The sequence below is a fragment of the Mizuhopecten yessoensis genome, unplaced genomic scaffold (assembly GCF_002113885.1).
Source record: "Mizuhopecten yessoensis strain PY_sf001 unplaced genomic scaffold, ASM211388v2 scaffold2329, whole genome shotgun sequence".
In the NCBI taxonomy this organism is placed as follows: Eukaryota; Metazoa; Mollusca; class Bivalvia; order Pectinida; family Pectinidae; genus Mizuhopecten; species Mizuhopecten yessoensis.
In genome coordinates this window covers 1,309,340-1,333,207 of record NW_018404492.1, presented here as the reverse complement: position 1 = coordinate 1,333,207, position 23,868 = coordinate 1,309,340, and the positions used below count along the sequence as shown (strand labels likewise).

Sequence of the window (23,868 nt, the reverse complement as noted above, 5' to 3'; positions counted from 1 at the left end):
GTTTTTAATATCAATTAGAAAAATAATAAAGCAGGAAACCAATTTCAATAAAGTGCGTAATATATTGTGTACCATGCTCATCAAATAGAGACCTGAACGCTAGGACGACACGAGACTGTGCACTCAATGGAGTCTTGTCAATAATCAATAATGATAGTAATATATACTTACAAAACGGAGGCATATGCTTGGGATTTTTCATATTACTATATATTAGTTATGGACAGAATTTCATACTCGTATGTTGCACCAGATATGCATGGGATACAATTCAATCTAGCGTGCTTGACAACTGCCGAGGTAGGTTGGGAAAAAGAGATACAGGAAGATTCTCCAAGTATGAATGGAGTGCATACTTTGGCTTTTAAAATGGGCTTGTTACACGTCCGTCTCAAAGCACACTTCCTGAAAATGCGGCCTCTCGATCCATCATTACATAGTAGAAACAATCTGCCATTGTCCTCCACTCACTGGAAGCTAATTTTAGTGAGCTGCACGTCACCGGAAATGTTGATTACATTGATACGGTCCAATTTCAGCATTCGATGGTAGAATTCCGTGAAATGCTGGTTATTGACGGCAACCTACAACACGGCATCAAAAGGTTACATGTATGAATTATATAAAGTGGGAATACAAACTTATATTTTAGTTCATATTCTCTCATTAGAAATGTGGTAATTGCCTTGTACATCCATGTACATACCGATTTGACGACAACCTACAACACGGCGTCAAAAGGTAACATGTATGAATTATATAAAGTGGGAATACAAACTTATATTTTAGTTCATATTCTCTCATTAGAAATGTGGTAATTGCATTGTACATCCATGTACATACCGATTTTCTCAAGGACAGCAAAACCGAACATATTAACAGTTAAACGTAGTACTTTCATTTCAAATTCCCACTGTAACTTATTACCATACCTTGAACATGTCGTGTTCAGACAAAATCGTGATGTCGAAGCTTGCATTAGCTTGGAAAGGGAAGTAAGGAACATGTTTCTCCTCATCACCCCATCTTCCTCTAATGCAGGAGTTCCGAATCACCTGATGGGAGTGTCCCAGGCGCTGCATCCTGACATCTATGTGGAAAGCGATGTCCTTTATTGCCGTTTTGACACACTCTAAGTTTATGGTGAATCTGAGAACAAAGTGAAAACCGGGGGCGGATCAATGATTTATCTTTAGGGGGTCAAAACTGAAGAGACTTTATACTATGTAGTCGTTCAAAAGATCACTGACATGAAATGACAAAAGAATGAATACAGTACATCTACTGTTATTTTCAACACCTAAGGCTGACTTACCGTGTTAAATGTTTGATGTAAAGTGCACGGCCGTGGTTTCAGTGTTATGTGGTGTTAACATGTTTCTAGTATCATGTTTATTGTAATAGATAGAGCTTTGATTTCTGTGTAATATTCGTGCTTATTTGGATTCATGAAGAGTCTTTATCGGTATACTAATATCAGTTATACGATTATGGACTTAATACTTGGTGAACATGCTTTGATATTTACCAACGAATAAATAGTGACCGAGCCGATTTCACGAAAACCGGTGAATATCATTTTTTTTTATCGAGCGGGTTTGTGGAAGGCTCTCGGCCAATCAGAATCTGTTTAAAAATCAGTTACATAATAAAACGTATTATTTGTCCAAATGTTTCACTGTTATGTTGAATTGACGGGATTACCATAACGCTAAGATAATTAGTTGCAGTGTATTACCTCTTACATCCCGTACGAGGGGTCCCGCTGATGGTCACTATCCTTCCTGCAGTCATATCCCCAGGGATGGGCATATTCAACGGATTTGGCTTAAGGTAAAGAATACTCAGACTAAATACTCAAAGTTGATATATAGACAACAACAACCGAAGATTCGTCAAAACCATATAAAGACATGATAGAACTTCGAAAAGGCCCGGAGGTAAAATGTGTTCCAGAATGGTCAACGTTTGTTTAACCACACGTGGCCCAGAATAATCAGTAACGGAAAACTGCATACCTGTGATGATTTGATAAAAGATTAAAGTGAATTGTGCGGCTTCGTAGCGGTAAAATTTACTGTTTTTGACATCGCACTTTGATACATGTATTCTGTATTTTTGTCTGATCTGTAACCAATAAAATAGTTAATTGCAAGCCTTCGACTTTGTCACGAGACCAAATTTTGTCAAAATTACAAAGAATATAGATTTCGAAAAAGAAAAAGAGAAAACGTGTAGACTAGGATGTGTTTTCCAGTGAATTTATTTCCTCCTTTATTACATGAGAAGGAAAGAAAAGGTGGATTTCTAATATTACTTTTACAGAAGGTTTTTAGCTCACCTGGCACGAAGTGCCAAGTGAGCTTATGCCGTGGCTCGGCATCTGTCGTCCGTCCGTTGTCCGGCGTCAATATTTTACTTTAAACGACTTCTTCTTAATAACAGAAAGGCCTAGGGTGATGATATTTGACCAGAAGCAAACTGGGATGAAGGGCTACAAAGTTTGTTAAAATTAATGACCTTCACCCATTTTCAAGGTCACTGCGGTCAAATATGTTAAAAACTTTTTTAACATCTTCTACTCGATTACCAAACTGTCCAGGGAGATGTTATTTGGCCAGTAGCATGCTTGGGTGAAGGGCTGCAAAGTTTGTTCAAATGAATGACCTTCAATTATATTCAAGGTCACAGGGGTCAATTGTCTTAAAAAACCTTTAAACAACTTCTTATCAATAACCAAAATGGCCAGGGTGATGATATTTGGCCAGTAGCATGCTGGGGTAAAGGGCTATCAAGTTTGTTAAAATGAATGACATTCACCTATATTCAAGGTCACAGGGGGCAAATATGTTAAAAACATTAAACAACTTCTTCTGAATAACCAAAATGCACAGGGTGATGGTATTTGACCAGTAGCATGCTGAGATGAAGGGCTACAAAGTTTGTTCAAATGAATGACCTTCACCCATATTCAAGGTCACAGGGGTCAAATATGTTAAAAATATTTAAACAACTTGTTCTGAATAACCAAAAGGCTCAGGATGTTGATATTTAGTCAGTAGCATGCTGGGATCAAAGACTACTATGTTTCTTAAAGTGAATGACTTTGACTCATATTCAAGGTCACATGGGTCAAAATTGTTTTTAATCTTTAAACGACCTCTTCTGAATAACCATTGGTCCCAGGATGTTGATACATTGCAAGTTGCATCCTGGGATGAAAGGCTATAACATTTGTTCAACATAATGACTTTGTTCGACTTTCAATCACAGGGATGAAATGTTTTAAAAAAAAATAACAGGTTCTTTTGAATGAATTTTAATCATAAATACTGATATTTTGCCTGTAGCTTTATTTTAGATCACTTTTAAGGTTACAAGTGTGAGATTTATACCAGGTGAGCGATGCAGGCCCATTGGGCCTCTTGTTCATTTAGCTTTCGACATACACTCAAGTCCAATGCTGATATGACTTACTGTATGATAATTGTAAGATTTCTTACCAGCTGTTGATTCCCACTTTGAGGACTCGGACCTGTTCGTTGCTGATCATGACCGCCAACTGGTTGCGGATAACCACCTGCCGGGTATCGCTGACTTCCGGCTGCTGGTGGAAAACCACCAGCAGACTGTTGGGGATTGCCAATAGGTTGAGGATAAGCACCGGCAGGCTGTTGAGGATTGTCAATGGGTTGAGGATAAGCACCGGCAGGCTGTTGAGGATTGCCAATGGGTTGAGGATAAGCACCGGCAGGCTGTTGAGGATTGCCGGCGGGTTGAGGATAAACACCTGCCGGATATGGTTGATTTCCGAGCGCTTGTGGATAACCACCAGCAGGCTGTTGAGGATTTCCAATGGGTTGAGAATAAGCACCAGCAGGATATATGGCTTGTGGATAACCACCTGCTGGATGTGGGGGACTTCCGGCGGATTGTGGATAGGCACCTTCAGGAAATGGTTGACTTCCTGTTGGTTGAGGAAAGCCACCTGGAGATTGCTGTTGGCTTCCGACTGATTGTGGATAGCCTCCCTTTTGTTGCTGTTGGCTTCCGACTGGTTGTGGATAGCCTCCCTTTGGTTGCTGTTGGCTTCCGACTGGTTGTGGATAGCCTCCCTTTGGTTGCTGTTGACACGACAGTTCTCCAGCAATCGATGGCTCTGATTTCATGAAGTTGGAGTCCGACACTTCTATATCGTGGTCGGAGTTACTGCCATCAAACGTAGGCTGAAAGACAACAGTCGAACTTATTTTGCATCATCTTCGCTAGCCAAGTGTTCGCTTCGTATACACACCACTTGGAGTGTATGCGAAGCGAACACTTGGCTAGCGAAGATGATCTTTGTATCTGCATGGCCTTTTTTTTTTTATTATTAAGATCTGATTTTATATTTGAAGTGCTAATATGCGGATGACAAACAGAAACGTTATAATTTGTCCTTCCTTTTGTTTTATTTTGGTAGAGGCATCTCTTGTTGAGAAGTATATTCTCAATCCTAGGTATTCTGTTTAATGCTTTCCCTTAAAACTACATTCTCCATGATGCTTTAAGCAAAATGTGAAACGTTACGATAAAATTAGTTTTGCTATTTTGGCTCATACACTAACGGTTATTTAGAAACTCGCATAATTATACCATTGTCTTTTTTAAGCAATTTAAGGAAAACCCCTCTAGTTTTAAACAAAAATACGCTATAACTTGCTTTATTTTGACGAAAATGTGTAGATCGGTGTATGTGACGCAGATCTATGATTTCCTTCAGACGGGTTGCTTTATCACCTTATAAGGAAGTTTTTCTTAACTTCCCCATCCAATGAGAAGTGACACCGCCTTTACATTAAACACAGTACCTGATGAATAATCAAGTGTGTTCGTTATGCTCTTAAACCAGGTCCATGAAGAAACCATTACATATCCTTATCAATAACGACACCTACTCTACTCGCAAATAAGGAAGTTTCATAAGGGTTTCCGTATATACTTTGCCTGACATTGTTTACTTACTCTATGGTGAAATCCGACATAATGGATAGCCACCTCTCCTGTGATCGCCAATGTGGTGATCTTCTCCAGGTCAATACGGTGTATGAAGTCACAGAAACTGGACTGGTCTAGTTTTACCTGACACGTATAAAGTCAATGTAGAACATTCAACAGGAAATGTTACTTAGTGCAGTAATCCAATACAACTGTACCACGTGTAATTGTTACATTGATTAATAGAATCCTCCTCTACCTTGAGGGTGTAACAGAGAAATCTCCTAACCGAGGGGTGATTTTTTTGATTGTCTAACCCGAGGCTCTGTCGAGGGATAGACAACCAACAAAAATCACCTCAAGGTAGGGTATGAATATTCTCCCATCCTATTATTTCAGTCAAAACTCCATCAACAATAATCTACCAAGTTTGTAAACAAAAACACATGTGGGGTATGAATATCGTCATTCACTTTTGAAGACGTCACAATTACCGATGACGCATTTTCATGACGTCACAATTGAACACGTGCTAATCGGCACGAGGCTATCTCCCCCTAGGGGGTGACAAGCTGATCTTTCCCGGCTAAAACGGGAGACATACCTGTGAAGGGTGGGAGAAAATGTATTCATGACATATTATATATTATCCCGTTATGATTTAATCTTGCTTGTAACAAGTATTTTCATTGTCTTAAAAATTTATGTAATCAGCCCATAACATAAAAAATGACGTCACCATTTGTAACGTCGCTTTTGATTGGCTGATACAGCAGCGCAATAATTTCTAAGAGACAAGAGTCCATCAATACAAGTGGATTTCCACAGGGATTGTGTATAGTAGATTAAATTATAAGGATTAACTTGAATATATTTTTCATGTTATGGAGCTATTACACAAAAAACCGGAGTGTACTTTCATCATAAACCGCTTCGCGGTTTATTTAGAGTTCACTCCGTTTTTTTGTGTTATATCTCCATAACATGAAAAATATATTCAAGTTAATCCTTAAATAATGTATACAAAGTGACTAATGTATTATATTCTAACATTGATACTGAATAATATGATAAGAATATTAGTATGTGATGTAGTTTTAATATTACAATTTATAGTTAAAGTGATGTTTGACTCTGATTTTTATTATAGATAATAAATACTAATTTGTTATCCTGATGTTTACCCTTTCGTCGTATGTACGGTACCAATTATATCTACCATCCTGTTTCTGTTTAGTTTAATGAATAGTAATCACATAAAGTATCATTGATTTTTTTTTTGACTCCTATTGATAACGAATACCAATAACATACATTTATATTGATTACCAATTATAATTCCCTCAATAACAATAATAGTTACCTTAATATGTGTCCTGCTGATAATGAAATCCAATTCAAACATGTCATTTGCTTTAAACGGGTATCCGCCCTGTCTTTCTTCATTTCCCCAGTCTCTGCTCAGCCGGCTATTCCGAACAACACTTTTTTGACTGGATCGCACGTTGAAATGAAATGCAATGTCATCCGTACCAGCTGATCCACATTGAAGATTTATTGAAAAACTGGTTGGAAATAGGAAATATTTAATTACTGAAAAAACAAATTAATACGATAGTTTTACTGTACACATTATCATTAATGTGTTCTGATATGTTAAGAATTTATTATTATTCATACATTTTAATTCCGAGCGCTTTAGATAATTAGTATTACCAACGAACATATATTGCTTAAAAGAAAGCCATATGTATTTCCTTTCTCCCCCTACCATTTTAGACTTCCTCGTGGCCAGCTCGTTGGAAAAACCTGCAGGTAAACATTTCTGGTTACCCACTACTGGACTTAATTTCACTGGTCAATCTTTGAACTATGACGTCATGTAACAACGATTTGCGCTTAAATTTTATGACGTCATGATTCACTGTATTAGTGCACTTCCAAGGGAAACATATGCCTTTCTAGATATGCTATGATCGTTATGGGATAAAAAAAAAAGAGGCTGAAAGCTCGTTCTAGCTGATATTCATGTTTATCTAACTCTCATTAGGTAATTTTCAAATTGTTAAAAAAAAAAAAAATGGAAATTAAATACTAACTCGAGTTAGATTAGATAGACATGATGATCAACCACGGTTTAAGATTCTGTTGGGTGCCAACGTTTAAGGAAGCCTGGAAAACAGACAGTCTTTAAAACTGTGTAGAGTAACCTGCTCTTAATGAGAATTCTCTCATTTTCATAGAAATTTTATCATTTTTATCGAATTAACACTTCAATAAAACTATATATGCCATAAAGAAAGTCATATCTTGTAACAAAATAATGGCTGGAATTTACTTTTCACTATGGAAACAGCATAATGACCTGTCATTTCATGAAGTAAGTTCATTTTTAACACTGACAGTTTATTGGCGATGCTGTCCGATTTGTCATGCATTGGGTTTTCAAACTCCAAGAATATTTGATAACAAAAACTCTTATAGCCATGCTAGCTTTATATGTTTACACTCTAAGCTGGGGCTGACGCTAATGAAAAGTATCCGTACAGGGGATGACCCTTTAGTAATCACCTTCGCCCAGTGTTGCATTTAAGCCGTTATATCTGTAATGATACTTGGTTAGACATGAACGCGACAATATTAACATATGAAGAAACTTACTCTCCATTTATCTTGGTCATACCTCGCACCACAATACATGTACCTGAGCACGATTTGTTTGGCAGGGCGCCGACGTACGGGAGTTTCTGAGAAAATAAATACATTTGGAACAGATAATGACCTATTGATTGATTAGACATGTAAACACATTACTGTTGAAATATGTCAATATCAGTTATAAGAGAGTTGATTACAGTGAAAACTGAAATAGTATACAATGTATTATATGTATAATATATTGGTATAATGCTCGTGTTCTGAGAATGAAAGCAATGGAAACAAAACCAGTTTCGTTAATTGCATTGATATGTTATTGTTATTTAAAAATCATTGATATACATATATTATCTTATTCCTAAGCAAAATTGTTGAGTCTAGATATACGTTGAATTACACAATATGTTAGAATAACTCACAGGATTAGTCACGTGACAGAATGATCCAGAGGCATTGGTTGCAGATTTAACGATTTTATCTGTTACCTTAGAAACACTTTTCAAAACTGAATCAAAAGAGAACCCGTCCACACTGAAATGCATGGTTGCGAGTCTGATAATCAGAACTTGACTGCAGTAATACCAGATTAGCGAAGGTTATTTGTAATCCCTTGACGCGGAAATATTCTTTTCGTTTATAGATACTCAATATATTTCCGCATACTTTCGAGTTAAGAGTCACTCATTTTATAAACAGACTAATTGGATACACGGAAGATATCCTTTGTAAGTGTACAAATTTAAGGTTTCCGTTTCCTTTTAGATGTCAATGTCCACCAGGTGCATCTTTGTCATAGTGTCAAGTTTCAAAAAGATCCTTCCTTACTTCGCATTTCAAGTGATTATTGCAAATGTTAGCGATAGTCTGTAATAACACACTTTTTATTATAAAACCTGTTACTAAATATTGCAGACTGATTTTTTCGGCATGCCAATAGCTTTAATAAATCTTTTCTAAAAACAAAACTATTCTTTGTGGGATTTTTATGAAAAAAACAATAAAGATGAAATAAGCAAAAAACAAACAATAATAACAGTGTTCCGAGTATACTAATACAGCGCGACTTAACCATGATTTGAACCCTAGACCTCCGATTATTAGGCTGTCGTTATTACTAATTGAGCTACCACCAACAGCAGTTCCCTGGCTCTATTGTACTACAGTTATATCAAATTCGACATGATTGTGATGTACTGCATATGATCAGAGTGGAGCTCTCTGGTGTGTTGCCTGCAGTGCGACAGGGATCCTTAACAACCCTGTAATATGATACGTCTATAACACACAGTGTAAACATCCTACATCTTGATTATTCTGTTACACATTTTAACTTCCTTATAACACGATATGAATATGACAACCCTTACTATTGAGATATTTCAAGCCGAGTTGATAAACTTACTTATGAACAAGGCATGCCTAGTCGCATACTAGTACGCATTTGATAGACCTTTTATGTCGTATTAGCGATTTGAAATAAAACGGTTCCTTACTGACAGAGTTAAATTGATAGGAAATAGTATGAGCGGTGCTGCGTGATATTGAAAACTTTCTTTCTTGAACGCTCAATTTCGGCCCATGTATTCTTTTACCTTGTCTTGAAGTATGACAGGTTTCTGTTTTTGTCTTGTGAATTGCTGTCTTCGTATGTTGATACTGCTTACTTGTAACTTTAAAATAAAATAAAAGATAACATAGATAATTCATATCTCTAGTCATGGAAGATTCTGTCTGAAGTCATTTTCCCGTATGATACCTTTTTGTTTTGAATGTAACCATTTTTTTTGCCCTAAATTAAACTATGAAACTATGCTAAAAGTAGAAGAAATGTTTTCTTAAATCACGTCGAAGAAAACAAGATCTAAAAAGGATTTTTTGACAGATTCCGGGTAAATGTGGTGTCGCTCGAATTTATGTATAAAACATGTGAATATTTGTTGTCAAAATGCTTGTTTTATTTGCTAAAACCAAGAAAATATCGAAGCGTCAACAAAACCGTAATTCAAGCTCAAAATCGATCAAATTAAAGTAATATATGAACTAAAGAAATTCTGAAATATTACAAAGAGAACTAGAACTGTAAGCCAGAGGCTTACTTATACCCCCGCTCCTATATAAACTAGAACTTGTAATTGTTCTTGTCATCAGAAGTCTAGACGTAATGTTAAGGAACATGACAAACCATGGTTTGATAACGAATGTAAACGTTTACGTAGAATATATAGAAACGCTTTCAGATATTTTAATATATGTAGAACTGTTAGCAATAGAGAAAACTTAGTTCGTGAAAAGAAGAAATACAAGACCTACGAGGCGAGGGTGAAGAGATCTTATCTTTGGAATGAAGGCGATATGTTAGACATTTTGAGAAAAAATGATCCAAAAGTTTTTTATAGTTATTTTTCTAGACGTAAGACTTGTGATTCCGGAAATCTGGTTTTAAATGATTTTTACCAATATTTTAAAGATATTGCCAACAATTCAGTTGACTTTTCTCCCGTCAATGTTGAGCAAGTTGAAGTTGATAACGAATGTATTTACCCTGAGCTTGATGACGAGTTCAGTCTTGATAAATTGTTAGTTTCAATGAAAGGGTCATCCAAAGGTAAATCCGCCGGTTTAGACAATGTCATTAATGAATATTTCATTGAGTACATTGATGTTTTTGCACCAGTTTTCCAGAAATTGTCTAATACTATGTTACAGGTAGGATACTTTCCCAAAGCTTGGTCAGAAGGAGTTGTTATACCTTTGCATAAAAAGGTGATAAAAACGACGTAAATAACTATAGGGGAATCACGTTAGTAAGTCATATGGCCAAGTTATTTACCTCACTCTTGAATAAACGAATGTTAAAGTGGAGCGAAAGCGAGAATGTAATAACAGATGCTCAGTTTGGTTTTAAGCCCGGGAGTGGTACCAGAGATGCAATCTTTGTACTTCATACCTTGATTACTAAAACTTTACAGAGTAATAAAAGGCTTTATTGTGTTTTCGTAGACTATAGAAAAGCGTTTGATAGTGTATCACATGATAAATTGTGGTGTAAATTGTGGAAATCGGGTGTAAGAGGACGGATGCTTAATGTTATCAAATCTATATACGAGAGTGTTAAGTCATTTGTAAAGCTTCATGGTAAATTATCTCCTATGTACGACTTACAGGTCGGATTATTACAAGGAGAATCTTTATCTCCAATAATGTTTTCTTTATTTGTCAACGACATGGAATCCGAATTGATTAAGTCAAATTGCCAAAGTTATCACTTGCAATTACTTAATTTGTTTTTAATTATGTATGCCGATGACACGGTATTTTTTTCTGAGGATGTAGTTGACCTACAAAATATGTTGGATTTTTTAATCACTTATTCTCGACGTTGGAATTTATCTGTAAATGTAGACAAAACAAAAATAGTTGTTTTTAGGAAAAGTAAACGATTGTATCCAAACGAGCAGTGGATTTTTGATGGTAAAGCTATAGAAGTGGTAGATCAATTTTGCTATTTAGGTTTGGTTTTTAATTATAATGGTAAATTTACCATTGCATTGAATAAAATTGCTGTACAAGGAAGGAAAGCTTATTTTCTTCTTAATCGGAAAGCGAAAAGATTTTTGTTGAATGAAAAGACCAAGTTATCTTTATTTGATACTTATATATCATGTATTGTAAATTACGGGTGTGAAGTATGGGGTTATAGTCCTGCACCGCAGATTGAAAATATACATTTATTATTTTTGAAAACCGTATTGGGTGTCAGGAAAACAGTAAATAATGCCATGGTGTATTTTGAACTTGGTCGTTACCCTTTGCATATACAGCGTAGGATTGCTATTGTAAAGTACTGGCTGCAAATATTAAAGACTAATAACTGTATTTTGAGGGCCTGTTACGATGAACTTTTAGAGCTTTATAACAGGAAACCAAATTGTAAAGCAAATTGGGTTTATCATCTGAGACGTGATTTGTGTACGTTGGGTTTTGGAGATGTGTGGTTGGCACAATGTGTACCAAATGAGAAATCTTTTTTATTATTATATATACAACGCATAAAGGATACTTTTATTCAGGAAATGAGAAACATATTCGAGACATCTTCAAAATGTTTGTTGTATAAACACATTGTTGACCGTTTTGATCTACAATGGTATTTTACAAAACCGCTATTTAGAAAAAATAAATGTATTCTTGCGAAATATAGATTGCAAGCACATAACCTTAATATAGAGAGAGGTAGATATAATGCAGTGCCTCGAAACCAGAGATTGTGTACTTTATGTGATCTTGGAGATGTCGAGGATGAGTTTCATTTCATTCTTATGTGTCCTGTGTTTTTAGAATTAAGAGTATCGTATATCAAGCCATATTATCGTATTCGTCCTTCTGTGTTTAAATTTATAGAGCTACTGTCTAGCAAAATTTTTAAACTTATTAGAAATTTAAGTAAGTACTTGATTCAGGCAACTGTTAAGAGAAGTCGTATATTATGAAATATAAGCTGTATCAAATTCTTGCTATAAAAGTTTTGTTACTGTATAATGCGATTGAGATCTATGTCTTTTATTTCACAATAAATTATAATCTCATTTCATTATATAATATATAGTACTCGTTCTACCTTCATGTTGAGGTTGTATGATTGACTTTGAAGTTTTGTTATTTCCTAGAAAATTTGGTTAGATTAAGGCTTTATTTGTATTATTTCCTAAACGACTAAATTATGCAACTAAATTATGCTTCATAAGAGTCCGCTAAGTTACCTTAGGAAAACCTTAAAGTTTTCCCAAACTTATGCCAATTTCATAATTTGTAAATATTATGTATGGAATTGAATCTATTGCATATGTTCTCCGCCATTGTATAAGATGTTTGTAAAGTGTTTATCTATATGTATATTTCTGTACGCCTATATGCAATGTGCATTTGGTAATAAATTGAATTGAATTGAAGCCGGAGGCTAACTTATACCCCCGCTCCTATATACACTAGAACTGTAAGCTGAAGGCTAACTAGGGCAAAGCATTGCAAAGCAATCCATAGTCTCCCACCAGTAATGATTTCTTTATTGACTGAGCTGTACATCTATTTAAGTATACAGGTCACTGGCATACTTCCTGTTCTCCCTCCTCATGCCAAACATAATTACATACCAAATGTTATTAGCTGAGATGAACCAATTTTGCTGAAATTGTCCTATTAGTTAAGGAAAAGATGTCAGGACAAAGATTTTTATCAAAGAGACATAACTCCTTAAAAAGGCTCGAAATGAAAAAAATACTAGCCTGATGCACGACATCAGGGGGTAATTACCATATCTGTAAACTTTCATCGAAATCGGCCCAGTAGTTTATGAAGCAGACAAAGATTTATTCAACAAAGGGCCATAACTCCTTTTAAAATGGTTGGAATGAAAAACTACTACTTGGATGCACAACGTCAGGGGGCAGTTACCATACCTATAAACTGTCTTTGAAATTGGTCCAGTAGATTACGAGAACTTGTCAGGACAAGAATTTTTCAACAAAGGGTCATAACTCCAAAATAAAGGGTTGAAAAAAATACAGGTACCTGGATGCACAACATCAGTGGGTAGTTATGATATCTGAAAACTTTCGTTGAAATTGGACGCATAATCCTGGAGGAGTTGTTTGGACAATTATTTTTCAACAAAGGGCAATTACTCCAAAACAAGGGACAGATTGAAAAAATAATGAGACGAAGTGGTCCGGAAGCATAAGCGTATTTTGTCAACGGAGACATCTGTCATGTAAATGTAGGTCTAATCCAGGTACCGAAAACTTTGTAGTGACATCAAAACAGCAAGACACATCAAGAAACATAATCAAAGCCATCGACCTTTATATCACACACAAGACATAAGACATTTCCCTATGAGATCCTGAAACTTGTTCGTAACAAATTGACTGCGACATGTAACCACCGTAGGTTGGAGAAGCAGGGGTGTTATGACAAGAAAAGGACAAATCACGATAGGAAAGTCGAACATGATGTAAATAAAGATGGAGGAAAGCGGCTGATGTAGGGCAGTCTGTGGTTTCCTTGATTTAAAGTTCAGGGGGGGGGGGGGGGGGGGTAATTACAATGGTTAATACATTGCTTGTTATGATTGTTATGACAGTGTATTGTCGATCTCTGTTAATGTGAAATCGAGGCCTTAGATAGGATAGGAACAGGTCGGCCAGAGGAGGGAAACTATTTGTTCCCATAGGAATGTCTATAGACTGCTCAGGGTACGTACCGCAATAGTCATCAAAACGTCACACATAAACAATTACTGGTTGTGATATATAACTTTTCGATAATGCACAACATCTTTTCCGACTCAATGTGTAATGCAACATCGATTCTATCTCCATTTATACTACACATACTAAGGTGACAAATTACGTAAGATTACCCTGATACACATTGCAGTGTGTATTACGAGTTTTCTGATACATGTATTCATTTTAATATAAATATAAGATTAAGTATAACAACAGTATGATTTGGAATATCAATCACAAGTTTTACAACATAAGTCACAAGATTTAGAACAAAAATCACAAGATTTCGAATAAAAATCACAAGATTTAGAACAAAAATCACAAGATTTCGAATAAAAATCACAAGATGTTCAAATATTGCATCATTTGCCACACCATACTTTAGTAGATAAGCTCAGTCATTGCCAGTATAAGTTGCTAAATCAATAAATTTGTGAGCAAGGCCCATTCAGATGAAGTAGAAGAGGCATACTACGACACGTATAGCAATTTTATTGGTACTTCAACCGACAAAACATAATTAAAAAACATAAAAAATAATTGTGCAAAAATTTTAATTTACAAATTGCATGCATTATGAATAGAATCGTTTCATATAATAAATGAAAATAACAGTTTTCATTTGGTGTACTGTTTAATTATGCCACCACTCAGTTCAAATCACTAAAGAGTAACCGTGCTGCCACATGTGGTGGATCAACCAATGGCGTGAGTCCTTTATCACATGGTTTACTGGAAGCGCACTTGGGTGAGTCTGACGTCACCGGAAATGTTGAGGGTATTGACACGGTTCAATGGTCGCAGGCGATGGTGGAACTCCGCGAGGTGTTGATTATTTACGGCAACCTATAACAAATGGAAAGAAAATGACGTATATTCATTAACAAAAAAAATATTGTTAGTATTAAGCTGTGAACTTAATATATTGCATATATATTTTGCATTACGACTATATAAAGCTATATTGTTGTAAACATACTAGCATTAGCGCAGTAAAACATTAGCGCAAATTATTGTAAAATACAGGACCTTGTATCTGTAAGGTTTGGTTTACAGCTAAGGTCATTTAAGGACATACATTTGTAAGATTCACTAGGTACATGTATGTAATAAAACTATTTACAACCTACCTTGAACTTGCCCTGCTCGGAGAGTATCATGACGTCGAAGTTTGCATTAGGCTGGAAAGGAAAGTATGGAACTTGTCGCTCCTCCCCACCCCATCCTCCATTGATGCACGAGTTCCGGACGATCTGGTTGGTATTTCCTGGAAGCTGCATCCTAACGTCAAAGTGAAGGGCAATGTCCTCGCCAGTCATTGGGCCGCACTGGAGGTTGATGGTGAATCTGGGAACGCAAGAAATTCAGGGACGGGTGAAGGATTAAATTTTTAGGGGCAGAAAAGAAAATATTCAAAACGCCATATTTTTGTATGATGAAATCATTTATTTCAGCAGATATTGTAAACTTACATTTTTTAGCAGTATTCTTATCTTAACGCTTTGCACGCTTTGGAAATTGGGCTAAAAATGCATGCGCCAATTGAACTTAAATGTAACTTGTTCTCTATTGAATATATTATTGTTGCGCCAATTCATCAATGCGCTATTCTGTTAAAATTTGTTAATGCGCTAAAATAGGTACATATCGTTTACAGTATATATACTTTCATCGGATCAACAGTTAGCCAATTAGTAGTGACTTTGCGTAAAGATACAACTCAATGGCCGATCTAGAGTAGTAATCAGGAAAAAAAACACGTGTGGGACTTTTCTTTAAAAAACATATCATCTCTCCATTTATTAATCCTCGAATTCGTCTCTGGACCCGGCACTGACATGTGTCCAATAAAACATCACATGTATAACAACATTATTTACTAGTTCTGTCTGTTTATTACGAGTTGTTTACCTCTGACAGACACTATGTGGGATACCACTGATGCACACCATGTGTCCAGGTTTCATTCCACCAGGAATCGATGTCGTCAAGGGGACAGGCTGCAAAAGAAATGGTCCATCTAGGATTTATCGATAGTTCATGCAATTTCTTTATCACGATCATTTTACTTTCTTGATGACATCAAATTTACCAGGTTCGACTCATGAATATATATAGGATAGAGAGAAATGAGAGAAAACAAATCTTTACCTAAATAAATACATACGTTTCAAGCTCAAAACGGCAATCTCTTAAATAATATGGTTTGCAATGATTCAATATCTACTTGTGAGTGACATGCTTACAATCAGTCAACTCACACGCAAAATAGCATGCAAGTACGGTGTGTGACACGTGTAAATGGGTGAGAAAATGGGGGAAAAACTATCTGCATCCTATTATTGATAACATAATTATGACAAGAACATGTTAAATCGCAATGTCTTTATATGTGTGCAAAATAATAACCTGTTCCAACCTACCAAAACAAAACAAAAATCAATTTTCGGTACAAAAATGTCACTTCAATGACACCAAGTGTTGGTATATACCATCATTGGGGTGTCATTGAAAATGTCATTTTTACAGCAAATTACTCTCAACCCTTAAAATTATAAAATTACTCTGAACACCTCAGTTTAGGTTCAAATATACTGTATAGCTGTAACAAATTCTCAGGTCTATGTGAACACAACCGGAAAGGTTTTAAAATGGTCAACATGAAGTAGCTTACTGGATTATACAGGGGTTGTCCTGGGGCAACTACACTGCCTTGAGGGGCGAAAGAGGCGCCTGCTGGCGGGTAGCCCGGCTGCGGGAAACCCGGCTGCGGGAAACCACCCTGGATGATAAAGATATTAAGAAAATGTACTCATCTTTTGATAATACATGACTGGTAGGACGTTTTGATAATTACTAAACATCCCAAAGCCCGGTTTCAAAACAAACAAGTTCATTTTATTAGCTCATACTCGCGTTGTCGAATATTGATATAGTATACAAGATATTTATAAAGGTAGTTCATCACATTCATTATACACAATAAGATTGAGTGAAAATTTGTTTACTCGCCCTAACACAAATAATTAAGTGCAGTGGATATACTTACCCCGTGTCCATGGTGCTGGCCGTGACCCCCGTGACCCCCATGACCCCCATGACCTCCATGACCCCCGAAACTGATGGACGATATTCCCACACCCCCGTCAAGGTGGAGCGTGTTGATATGGCGCATCTGGATCCGGTGGTTAAAGTCACAAAAATGGCGTCCGTTCACAGATATCTGAAGAAAGAGGTAACACTCAAGTATACTCGTATACACCTGATTAATAAGGCCTCCGGCCGTCTCTACGATACTGAATTGTTCAGGAAACAATAGCCTCTGATCATTTTGATCACTTGGATTTCTAATTCCATGTTTCAAACTAGGGAGAGATAAGCTAGAAATATACAACTGGACAATTTTTTACCAAACTTACGGGCTTGTAGCAAGTCTATCTTTTGATTTACCACATATATAACTACTTTAATAAAAGACAGCACCATGCAATTTATTATTTAACATTTAAGACCTGCAGTCATACGTTTTAACCCTTTCACCACAGTAGTCCCTAATGGACGCATCCAGATCAACGCATGGTAGAGTCTACTAAAGTTACATAGGGGTTAAAGGGTTAAACTATTTATCAAATGATACTACATCGATGACCGCCTTCGTATAGTATAAAGTTTGTTGTAGATATCATAATCTTAAACAACGGTGTCTGTCTTGTTTGAATTTTGATAATAAATGTTTGATACAGATGTCCTGAATTAACACGCTGATAACCTTGATATGGTTGTGCTTAATGTGAAGTGATATGTCGAATGGGACGCCATGCTGGAAGGGGTTCCCGCCGTGCTTTTCCTCGGCGCCCCAAGACCCATGTTGGCAGGTGTTTCGTACAACGCAACCCTCGTTGAAACGAACGTTGAAATGCAGGGCAGTGTTCACAGTAGGATCAAGGCTTGCTCCACACTTTAAGTTAATAGTAAACCTGACAGAAAATAAAATATATACTGTATCACATGAAATGTTCGTTGTGTGTAAACATTCGTGGTTTTCGTGGTTGCTATTGAACCACGAAAATAAATACAACAAATTTGAATGATATACGTGTCTACCGTTTGTTAATATAGGATATCCACGAAACGATCTAAAAGGCTTCAAACCACGAAGGAAAGTACCCACGAATATTTCGTGTTATACAGTAATAAGTGAACATTCGAAATATGTATCGGAAAGTAAGCATACATGTAACAAAGATTTGATGTAATGCTTTTTCCAACCTTTCCAATTCTTTTTATTTACCTTTGTCTGACAAAGCCTTTGACTACTCACTTATAGACAAACAATGAAATGCACTCCTGATACTACAATGAGTGCGTTTCTTAAACTTCCTCTTAGAAAACTAGAATATAACAAAATTACTTTGAATTAATAAGAATGTATAACTCTAAACAATGTATGCAGTAAGGTAACATTATACAATGTTCATATTTTATAATTCAATGTACTATTAGTAATGTGTAGTGTTTTCGCTGGCAACATCTATATATATATATATATAAGCTTAAATAGGGTCCTTTATTACATAACATTGGTGCATTAAATATTTCCTCTTTTCCTTAACTTTCGTTGACATTATCCAACGTACATGTTCTGATGGTGGTGATGAGATGGTGTGCCTTGGATATTGATCTGAGTGCCATCATGGACTCCCCCTGGTATCCCGCCGATGTACGGCACTTGCTGTTAACAGAAATATCATGCTATAACATACATGGAACTACATGTAAATGTGTTGTGTAAGCTTGTCATATGTTATTTAAGTATAGTTATATATATATATATATGAAAACAAGACTGTAGCCGGTATAAATATTCGATTTATTCCAAAATGATCAAAATGTCTATACATTATTTTGAATATCTTTTTGTTTACGAAATTTTCGAACATAAAATTATTCCAACCCTCCTCAAACATATACGCAGGTAGGTAGTTGAGTTTATTGATGATCCTTTGTCTTCCCTCCTAGAGATACTTCATAGGTCTCTCAGTATGACTGTGACGTAGCTTCTGGTCTGGAAATCACCACATACGTAACCCGACTCATTCATGTATAAAATATGGTGTCTAACCTATTAATCAAATCATTTTCTCGCCTCTAGCTTCCAAATTTGTCTATTTTTACATTGTTGTTAGTCACCGATGAGGTAAGGGGTGTCTCAATTACCTGATCTTTATCTTTCTTTCTACTTCTAACTACCTTTTATTTCCTAAGCTTGGCAATATCCCAAGTCCGGCTTTCATGTTGAGCGTTCGCCCAGGTGAGGTAGGCAATGGGCTCTGGCCCTATGTCGGGACATACCAAAGTCCTTAAAAATGGTAGTTGTTATTTCCTACTAAACAAATGGTTCACCCGTTGTCATTATAATGTGACCGGGCGGAATACTGTACTGGATGCCTTCGGCATGGTGCTTCAGTGAGATAGCATTATAATAAGTCGGCATCAGATCCGCGCTATACCCTGTCTCCAGCATACATAATATTATACGCTTGCACTCTTACACAAAACACATGGAGGCACATCGATGTTAATAGGACGTTAAACAAAATAAAACCAAACCAATCCCAACAGCATTTTGCTTTAACCACAACTTACGGTCAAAACGTGTTTCGGCATCTTATCGAAGGACGGCAAACTTCCTTTTATACAATTATTGTAGTTATCAGCGCGAACCTGGCCGAAACACTAATTACCAATGGTTAATAACCAGATTATTTAATATCTATGTACAAGAATTAAACCATGTAAAATTTGATACCGTGAAATCGTTATGAAGTGAACAAGAACATCAATTAGATGTGTATTCGAGACCGTTTATATTATATATCTTCGACAGGAATTCAAGGGCGCGCTCGAAAATAATAGGAATGTTATGCGAGTTATTGGGGAAGCTAGCGACCACCTTACTATCGGAGTACATAGCGACCGCCTTAATATCGATGTTCCTAGCGACCTCCTTAATATCGAGGTACCTAGCGACCGCCTTACTATCGGGGTACCTTCCAACAGCCTTACTATCTGGGTACCTAGCGACCGCCTTACTATCGAGGTACCTCGCGACCGTATTGAATTATGGTTACCTAGCGACCACCTTACTATCGGAGTACCTAGCGACCGCCTTAATATCGATGTTCCTAGCGACCGCCTTACTATCGAGGTACCTTGCGACCGCCTTAATATCGAGGTACCTAGCGACCGCCTTACTATCGGGGTACCTACCAACAGCCTTACTATCTGGGTACCTAGCGACCGCCTTACTATCGAGGTACCTCGCGACCGTATTGATATATGGGTACCTAGCGACCACCTTAATATCGAGGTAGCTACAAGAATGTAGCAACTGCCTTACTATCGGGGTATCTAGCAACCACCTTAATATCGAAGTACCTAGCCACCGCCTTACTATCGAGGTACCTAACAACTGACTTAACATCGGGGTACCTAGCGACCGCCTTCCTATCGAGGTACCTAGCCAACGCCTTACTATCGAGGTACCTAGCCACTGCCTTACCATCGAGGCACCTAAAGACTTACTTAATATCGAGGTACCTAGCCACCGCCTTATCATCGAGGTACCTAGCCACCGCCTTACCATCGAGGTACATAACAACTGACTAAATATCGAGGTACCTAACAGCAGCCTTACTATCGGGGTACCTAACAACTGACTTAATATCGAGGTACCCAGCCACCGCCTTACTATCGAGGTACCTAGCGACCGCCTTACTATCGAGGTACCTAGCCACCGCCTTACCATCTAGGTATCTAACAACTGACTTAATATCGAGGTACCTAGCCACCGTCTTACCATCGAGGCACCTAAAGACTTACTTAATATCGAGGAACCTAGCCACCGCCTTATTATCGATGTACCTAGTCACCGCCTTACCATCGAGGTACCTAACAACTGACTTAATACCGAGGTACCTAACAACAGCCTTACTATCGGGGTACCTAACAACTGACTTAATATCGAGGTACCCAGCCACCGCCTTACTATCGAGGTACCTAGCGACCGCCTTACTATCGAGGTACCTAACAACTGACTTAATATCGAGGTACCTAGCCATCACCTGACTATCGGGTACCTAGCGACTGACTTAATATCGAGGTTCCCCAGCCACCGTCTTACTATCGGGGTACTTAGCGACTGAGTTAATATCGAGGTACCTAGCCACCGCCTTGATATCGAGGTACATAGCGACTGACTTAATATCGAGGTACCTAGCGACTGACTTAATATCGAGGTACATAGCGACTGACTTAATATCGAGGTACCCAGCGACTGACTTAATATCGAGGTACCCAGCGACTGACTTAATATCGAGGTACCCAGCGACTGACTTAATATCGAGGTACCTAGCGACCGCCTTTGTATAGGGGATTGTAAAATCGATGGATTGTTATGAAACTACATGTTTCACCAGAAGGAAGTTTGTCTTAGCACATAAATATCACAGACAGAACGTGCATGCGGAAGCTCACGGACTCCATCTATAGGGGAGACTCGGTAATCCAGTTACCGTTTGTACTGGAAGTTTGAATGGGATAGTGTCAATCTGACACCTAAACACTGGCCGGACAATAATACACGACTTGAGTAACAAGGCTTTACTGTATATGTGTAGCGTTAGTTTACAATTACGTGATTCATATAGATCGCTCGTGGGACAAGTAAGACTAGAGCAAGTAAAAACATAAAAAAATACAAAGTTCAAGACGTACGAGGAAGTATTCCTCAATAGCCTCCTAAAACGACAACTTAAAATATGTTAATATTGAAATATGTAAATACTAGAGTAGAAGTCATTCCTTTGTGATAACAATACACTAAGGATCAAATGTTATAGAATTCAAGAATAGGATACATTAAAATACATTCTCTTATTTAGTCCGAATAATTCTGACGTTTTATCAACTTTTTTCATACCGGTCTGTCGTCGATTAACGACTTGCATACGTGTCACTATATATAATACAAAATCAATGGTAAACAATGTATATCAAACATTGAAATAAAGAAACAGCTTGTGGAGCATGCTCAGGTTGAATGCTTAATTGGGATGAAAATCGGAATAATATTTTACAATGTGCTAAATTACAATTTTTCATTTTGTTGATATAAAGGTATGCGGCGGCAGTGGTATTTATATACATGTATACATGGTAGATAATAAATAAACAGGTATACATGTATATATATATATAGACAGTGGTATACATGTATATATATATATAGGCAGTGGTATACATGTATATGTATAGGCAGTAGTATATATGTATGTAATATATATAGGCAGTGGTATACATGTTTTTATATATATAGGCAGTGGTATACAGGTATATATATATATGGTACACATGTATATGGGGCAAAGAAGTAATTCCAACAGTGTACACATGTATGTATATACAGGCAGTGGTTAGTATATATATAGTTGAACTTACAGGGTTAACAATATGAGAATCCCGTGAATGTATAGCGTCGGAAATGGCATGCCCAACGTCTCTTAGAGACTTAACAATAGAACTTACAGGGTTGTATACTGTACCAGCCATCCTGTGGAAATGTGTCTCCTCTTCTTCTCTCCTCACTGTCGTTATTTAGGTGAGAAATCCGCCCACTGATCCGACGTCGCGTGATCCACTGATAAATAGTCACGCGACTGACGTATACGATATTGACAAACGAGAATTACGGCTTGTATATGAAACCGATGGTTAAGTGTCTGGGATTAAAACTGTGTGTTATCATTATATATTTGTCATATGAGGGAAGAAAAAAAAGGAAAATCCAGTTTATTTCTGTCGATTTATTATGAATCGATTCTACTTAGGAAGAAGGAAATATTAGGGGCCATTGGAACGTTGAGTACGATTTGACGTTTCATTTACAATTACTCAGAATTCATACTTGGTCATCTTTCACTTACTATTGTAGAGTTATATAACAGGTTGGGTTAGCTATTCAGATAGTATAGAATAGTGTGTTGGGTGTATGTATGATAACCTAATAATAACCTCGGAACAGCTAGTCATATGAAGACGAGAATCTAAACGTTAAAGTTACATTGTAGAGGAGACAGCTTCGTGCTCGGTGTAAAATTTTGCCTGCGCATCATATCCCTTACTCAGGTGTTGTCACCACATGCTGACGCTGCACTGCCATACCTGTCCAGACCTTGTTTGTTTACACAAGTGATAAACGCTTTAGATAGCCAGCGTTTTAGACCTCCACGGACATCTAATGTCAGCAAAACTAGGGTTCAGATTGTAACTAAAGTGTAGGTTATGCCTGTGGGTCACTCACGGAGCGTGACCCTGTGGGTCACTCACGGAGCGTGACCCTGTGGGTCACTCACGGAGCGTGACCCTGTGGGTCACTTGAGGTTTCCGTATCCATCCCAGTTTGAATAGGTAGTTTGCATGTGTATCACACAGGGATCTGATAATTTGTTACAGCTATAGTTGGACCTAAACTAAGGTGTTCGGAGTACTTTTACACGTTTTACGAGTTGTTTTTTTTAGTAAAAATGACACCCCCAATGATCTCGGTTATATCTAAACCCCTAAAACATGTAAAATAACTCTGAACACCTTAGTTTAGGTCCAAATATAGCTGTATCAAATTCGCAGGTCTCTGTGGTGTATCCTGCATTATATCGGTCATGCCTTTTATCATGAATATAATCAATCTTACCGATATTATTTGTTTAAACATATTTTATTGCCAAAAAATGCAAGAGGATTGGGCACAAGTTACATGAACATTATTAACGCCCTTTCCTTATAAGATAAATAATTGTATATACACATCATAAGATGGATTTCATAGTTTAAATCACTACATTTATCTATTATTGAGAGAGAGAGAGAGAGAGAGAGAGAGAGAGAG

General features: G+C 37.0%; 1 protein-coding gene across 1 annotated transcript; it reads right to left on the bottom strand.

Annotated features, from left to right (window-relative positions):
* Positions 1-14: 14 nt before the first annotated feature.
* Positions 15-22,740, bottom strand: LOC110445716. Its single transcript, XM_021490495.1, has 17 exons — positions 22,509-22,740; positions 18,560-18,654; positions 17,692-17,899; positions 16,972-17,145; positions 16,597-16,704; positions 15,834-15,922; positions 15,053-15,269; positions 14,667-14,768; positions 9,228-9,305; positions 8,055-8,216; positions 7,639-7,724; positions 6,341-6,542; positions 5,005-5,121; positions 3,504-4,226; positions 1,739-1,827; positions 933-1,149; positions 15-584 (listed from the first exon to the last, which is right to left on the bottom strand). The coding sequence occupies exons 1-17, from the start codon at positions 22,530-22,532 to the stop codon at positions 468-470; spliced, it is 2,808 nt and encodes a 935-aa protein (XP_021346170.1). The 5' UTR covers positions 22,533-22,740; the 3' UTR covers positions 15-467.
* Between the last annotated feature and the right edge of the window lie 1,128 nt (positions 22,741-23,868).